Here is a 6,613-nt window from a genome sequence, read left to right as displayed (position 1 = left end):
TTGAAATTGAATATTTTTGAGACGCTTGACCGATAGCGGAAGCCAAGGTATCGCATCGGGAAAGCGGAGCGCACCGCCGGGAAGGCTTGCAGAAGTTGTGCTATTTTTTTACCAGTAAAATCACTGTCGTGTTCGGGAATACATCAATTTTGCTTAGAGATGCTGCAGTGCTACCACATCAGATTGCTACTCGGCAAACATGCAGCAAAGAGGCCAAATTAGGCAGCAGAATCTCAATCAGCAGAGCGATTGATTCCTCCTCATCAGATGCTGCCTGCCATGGGGTTGATCTTGATCTTGCAGGCTCACCACCCACCTAAACATTACGAGTAGTAGATAAAGGCTTTGTTCAGCTCACCCTCATGTCGGCAAATTTCGTCAGGCTTCAATGACGCTTGTTCTCGGTGTAATCTGTTGACGACAGCCTCTGTAAATCACTAACATATAAGATACACTGAGTTGATGGACCTTGAAGTTCAATAGCCTTTTGTTGTGTGCTTTACCACTTTTGATCAGATGAGATCTACCCTTGTTGACACTGAGCTGAGCTGAGCATTGCACTGCACGCACGCTGATGGATTAGTAGGGCCATGCACGTGAACTCCACGTGCATACCTTTTCCCGCCATGTGGGAGACAGGTTTCAGAATTCAGAACTTCAGGCAGAAAACTACAAGCACGTAGTACAAATTCATTTCCTTGTACTCATATGCTGGGAGCACCTGCAGGGAAAATCATGGCTCGCGGTGGCCACAGTGGGATTGGGAGTGAGGAACTGGCAGTGAGCGAGTGGGTGGGTGAGCCTGTGCGCGCACTGAAAATGATGGGACGGAGACGGCCTGATCTAGGAGCTCGCCTTTTCGTGCAGCTTCATGGGGGGAGCTCTTGCTCTCCTCATTTGGATGGGCCTATGGTGTTTGGGGTTTTACTGCTAGCTTGTTTCCTGGACTGTTTCTGAAACAGAATCCATCTCCAACGGCTGCTATTAACTACACTACTACGGTACAGTAGTTTAAGGGATGGAATTTCATGCAAGATTTGTTCAAATTTTATGCGATCAGGCATACCAGCTTCGAACAGTAGCAGCTAGTTCCCAAACTGTATCTCAAGTCTTTTTCTTTTCTCCTTTTTTCGCGGGTGAGTTTTTATTCCACGGGAGCTGACGAGCTGCACCACCGAAACACCGTTTATAAGTCTGAACATAGCAAGTGGCTCAAGTCCCACACCACTTTAACTAACACTTCTATTTTGACCTGGGTCTAGGTCTAACCTAAACATTATTCTAACATGCACAACTTCATTTTTATCCAATCTGCATATTCGTGTCTTTTCTTTGTATTTAGTTGTTGCAGATGAATATGAAGATACCGTTAAGAATGCCAATTCTTGATTAGTACTACCTCCGTCCCATAATATAAGAACGTTTTTGACACTAGTGTAGTGTCAAAAATGTTCTTATATTATGGGACGAAGGAAGTACAATTCAAGACTTGAGAGCACGTAACCTACAACGATTGACTGTTTCGGTATGCAAATTACGACCTTTGGGTTTCATCGAGAGATCTATTATTAACATGCCTAACTAAGGTTGCTGCTGACACACGCCTAATTACCACCTCTTTCATGCCAGGCTGCTGACACACGCCTATATAAGTTTGCTGGTCACATGCCTAACTAAGAGCATGGTGCATGCAGTTCAACTTTCTTGGATTCAAGCCTGAACAATAGCAGAAGGACCTCCTCATTTCCCTCATAAGTTGAACAAATGAGCCAAAGAAGACGGGGGTGCAGTTTCCAGAGAACAAATAAACCAAAGTACTCCTTAAATATAGCAAGGATGTGGAAGCTAACTTTGTGGAAAAAAAAAAGAATGTGGCAACTGGCAATACATTGGCTAAATGAGTTTCAATATCAAGCTTAGAGCATCTCCAACAGGCGCCCAACGCGCGGCGCGCTAAAATCTGGTTTGCGGCGCGCGCAACGCCGGGTTTGGCGCGTCGCGCAACGCTTGCTCCAGCAGAAGCGCTAAAATGCGGCGCGCACAGGCGCACACATTTGTTCATTTTGGGCACGAATTTTATACTTCAACACAAAACACATTGCATATATGGAATCACAAAGATCATTCCAACCAAGTTCGTGCCCAAAAGTTCATGCCCACAACATAATTAAACTAATTTCAACATACAAACCAAGTTTATGACACAAACGAAAGACACAAGAATCAAGCCTTGTCCTCGTCTTCGTCTTCATCCTCTTCCTCCGAAGACGATTCTTCCTCCTCCTCTTCATTGTTGCGCAACGTATCATCATCACGTGAAGCTTGGAAGGTGTTGCCAAGATCTTGAACGTCATCTTCATGCGATTTTCATTCCAACAACTTAGCTCGCTCCTCCATGGCCATCTTCCTCTCCTCCAATGCCACTTTCCTCTCCTCGGCGGCCACCCTCCTCTCCTTGGCCGCGGCATCTTGGTTCCTTGCCATTTTCCTCACCTCGCTGGCTTCTCTTCTTGCGTTGACAATTGCTTTCATAGCATTTTTGATCTCATAATCTCCTTTCCTCTTCTTCTTTTCTTTGTCCTTTTTCGTGCCATCCGGTCGTTTTGGCTTCGAGTATGAAACCGAGTTTGGGGTGGGGCTTCTCTTGCCATCTTCACTTGATGCATCATCCTCATCATCATCTTCCAAATTAATTGTTCGCTTGCGTTTTTTGCTCAAATCCAAATCATCAATATCCTCACGCTTTTTCCATTTCTCATCATCCTTCAATACTTCATAGCAATGAGGCAAGGAAAATGGCCTTCCTTTCTTGATCTTCCCCTTCTTGGTCCTCTTCTCCTCTCCTTTGAACAAGTTTTGTGCAATATTCAACTATATGAAAACAAAACAAGTTTAGCACAAGAAACACCAACAACAAGCATGATGTGAACATGAGGAATGATGAAACCACACTTACCCTATCATCATCGTTGGTGCCACTTGGGTTCAACTTGTCAACCGCTTTTTGTGCGGCCGACCATTGTTGACAATCCCTATTGATGGTCGACCATCGGGAGCGAAGTGAACGTGTCGAGCGGTCAATTCCACTCACGTTGCGAAGATCAAAGTGTTCTTTCATCCGGAGCCAATAAGCATCTCTACTTTGATCACCTTCAACGAATGGATCCCTCGACACTTGCAACCAAGTATTGCATATTAAGATGTCTTCGGCGTTGGAGTAATTGTCCGCTCTTCCTTTCGGTGCGTCGACAATGCCCTCACCATCCTCGTCCACCTCGAACTCATGGTCTTCAAAATGCATGTCGTTGGTTTGAGACCAATGCAAATTGTTCGAGCCAACACCCATAGTTGACATGTATGCATCATCGTTCACACTACAAAGTATATATATAGAATAAGGCAATAAGCTATCTATATGTATGCATTCAAAAAATAAAGAAGGAAAAAAAAGTTCAGGATTTCTTTTACCTTTGGGGCATATCGTCGAACACATGGTGCGCGTCGGCCCCGGCTCAACAAGTGAGCTCGGCGGCGCTTCGGTAGCCGCCGCGCTCGTCACACACCCTGCAAGCTTCTTCCTCAGCGCCTTCGAGGTGCCGGAGCCGTCCGCCGCCTTCTTCTTCTTCGCGGATGTCTTGCCCTTCTTCGGCCGCGGCGCATTTGGGAACTTCGAGGTGCGGCAGTTTGTTCAACTCTGAACCAACACTGCGGCAGGAACGCCAAAAATATCGATCGGTATGCAAATTACCAACTCTAGGTTTCATCGAGAGATCTATAATCAACACATCCCTCTTTCATGCTAGGCTGCTGAATGTAGCAAGAAAGACACACGCCTAAGTTTTGCTGGTCTCAGGAAGGTGTATCATGCATGCCTAAGGCTAACCAAGAGCGTGTCACCCCAGATGACGATAGCTTCCTCGTAGCTTCCCCAGATGACGATAGATCGCACCGTGATTCTGGAGGCGTTGATCGCACCGTGAGACTTACTTCATGTTGCACGTCCGCGCGCTATGATCCCAACATCACTTGGTTAATTAATTCAGCAAGCAAGCCTATATGAAAATCCTAGTAAACATCAAATCGTCGAGAAATAAAGTCCACGCCACCACCTAATAAACATCAAACGTACGTGCAGCAAGTTGTCCTGCATATCTGTGCACAAGACATGACAACAGACACCCTGCAGCAATCAAAAGGGCAACGCATATTGTACTGCATTTCTAAGAAGTGTTCCTCTGTAAACTAATGTAAGGTCTTTTATCTAAAAGATTATATATTAGTTCTAACTTGATATGCCAGGGAATCACTAGCCTTGCTCATCTCATACCACACCCGGATTAATCATCGGCCCGCCCAACACCATATATCATGCACACTGCAGCTGCGCCTTCTTGTCCCGGCAATCATATGGATTCCCTGGCTAGCTAGCTTGTTTGGAGATTTCTGGAGATCCTACTTGCATCGTAGTAATGGCATCTCTGGTCCTTTCGATATTAATTTTCTTTTGTACCTGGCGCATCAAATTTAGCACAAGTCTTCAGTAATTGTTGGGAAGAAACAAGAAGCTGATCCATAAACGACTACATAGCGCAGCCCTAATATATAACCACCACTTAATTTGGGCTTCCTTGTGAAACGGAAAGCTGAAATAGTTCAGACTTGTTAGAAGATGTAGAGCTGATCTACAAGTAAATAGTTTATAGTAGTAGAATCCAGCAACACCCAAGTGGAAATGTGTCACAGGAAAAGGTAATTGCTCTGGGGAGAATTTCAGTGGTTCCCAAATGCTAGCATTTTACTTGAGTATTGGCCGTATATCTGCTTCCACCACATGCTAGATTTGTATGTTGCCGGTGTGTATCTATATACTATAATGTCTTCAACACCTCAGCATGGTATTCCCAAATCAGCAGCGCTAGACGTCACCGATCCTAGAAATGTCTTCAGATGAATGGTACGTACTCCCTCCGCTCGAAAAAGCTTGTCTTTCAAATGAATGTATCTAGCACTGACTTGGTGGTAGATACATTCATTTAAGGGACAAGCTTTTTCGAACGGAGGGAGTACCATTGACCTAACTAGCATATCTTATTTCGGTTGAACTCAGAGTATCCACCCTAGACCCTAAAATGTCTGTGTGTGATTGATATGATGATACAGCCCCCCCTCCCTCTCTCCACCATGAAGAACTTGTTTTAATTAATCTGGTAATATAATTTAGCATGCACAGGAAGTGGCAGATGGTAAGGCAGCGGTGGAAAAAGTTACCTGAAGCAACTTTGAGATATTTGGAGATTGTACTTGAATCGTAGCCCCTGCATAAACCAATAGCCCTCTTAGGGCTAAACCCGGCCACTCTCTGGACAGTCTTGTTCTTCATGTCAACAGCAAGCACCCACGCTGTGTGCTGCCTGTCACGGTAGTCAATCTTGGCTAGTAAATAAAGAATTCCATCATCTGGCAGGCTCAGCTTGGGCAGGCCAATATGGAGAGTCGACAAGGTAGGCTGAGCCGTGACACCTTCAGGGAGCTTCAGCTTAGGCAGCGACGGTTCGGGTATATCAGACGAATCGAACTGGTAATCGACGCGCCAAGCCATTTTGGAGAAGATACCAGTCTTGATGCTCCATATTGTGGCCTTCCAACCATTGGCACGGTGCTGCAGCTCGACCATCTTGATGAAGCCATCAAGGACCGAGACGTCCCGAACAGCCGGCAATCCACCTGCATTCGTCGGCTGGATCGGTAGTCTTAGGAAACGAAGCTTGGGGCGTTTGTCCAGCACGTTGCAGAAGATGATCATATGTGAGAGATCTACCCAGGCCACTGTGCCTTTATCTCCTCCGACGGTGAATGCATTGTATGTGATGAACTCGTCGTAGGGGACTGAATCGACATTCACCCGCAGTTTGCTCCAGGAGTTGGTACCGGAGTTATACAGGCAGAGGTGAGCAGAAGGGTTGCGGTATCCGAAGAACACACCGGCTTGTGCGGCGAGGACGTAGCTGCGGTCAGGTTTGCGCACAATGGCGAACGACCGCTCGTTGACTGGGTGGTCGTCGCCGGGCTGCTTGATGTGCTTGAGCTCGGGGACGCTGGCGTCGTAGACGAAGTAGTGTCGTTTGTGGCGAAACATGGCATCGGATGGGCGGTCGCCGACGGCGACGCATAGGAGGACGAGGCCGCCGTCAGTCTCTGTGGCAACTATATTAGGCCGGACGGCGAACACAGTGTGGTCGGTGGCGGTGGTGTGGACGCAGAGGTAGGAGACCTGCGGTGGTTGGACGGTGCAGAAGGTGACCTCGATGTCCCCCCGGAGACGGAGGCCGTCCATGCTGCAGCCGGCGGTGGTGGCGTTGCGGCGGTCGGCAAAGTAGGCACACGGCTCGACGAAGACGAAGCGTGGCTGGTCGCCGCCGCCGTCGGGGTAGCCATAAGCAGGGGGATTCAGGGACGGAGAATCCTGTGATGGACTCTTGTCAGGCTTCGCGTGGGCGTCGTCGTCCTCGTCGAGGCGGCCGTAAGCAGCAGCAGCTGCAGCTAGGTCTAGGAACATGGATCCCAGATCGAGTGCCATCAAGCTCTTCCGATCCGCTCCTCTCCGATGCAGGTT

At 47.4% G+C, this 6,613-nt stretch overlaps 1 protein-coding gene across 1 annotated transcript; it reads right to left on the bottom strand.

The window, feature by feature from the left end:
• Window positions 1–4,219: 4,219 nt before the first annotated feature.
• On the bottom strand, window positions 4,220–6,556 carry LOC119292410. The gene is made up of 2 exons (XM_037571261.1): window positions 5,269–6,556; window positions 4,220–4,510 (listed from the first exon to the last, which is right to left on the bottom strand). The coding sequence occupies exons 1-2, from the start codon at window positions 6,554–6,556 to the stop codon at window positions 4,494–4,496; spliced, it is 1,305 nt and encodes a 434-aa protein (XP_037427158.1). The 3' UTR covers window positions 4,220–4,493.
• Between the last annotated feature and the right edge of the window lie 57 nt (window positions 6,557–6,613).

Source organism: Triticum dicoccoides, chromosome 4B (genome assembly GCF_002162155.2).
Source record: "Triticum dicoccoides isolate Atlit2015 ecotype Zavitan chromosome 4B, WEW_v2.0, whole genome shotgun sequence".
In the NCBI taxonomy this organism is placed as follows: Eukaryota; Viridiplantae; Streptophyta; class Magnoliopsida; order Poales; family Poaceae; genus Triticum; species Triticum dicoccoides.
The sequence above is the reverse complement of the archived record's forward strand: the minus strand, read 5'-3'. Positions and strand labels throughout refer to the sequence as shown.

Bases quoted from the DNA above. Each gene is read 5' to 3' on its own strand.
- LOC119292410 (XM_037571261.1), bottom strand. From the start codon at position 6,556: ATGTTCCTAGACCTAGCTGCAGCTGCTGCTGCTTACGGCCGCCTCGAC.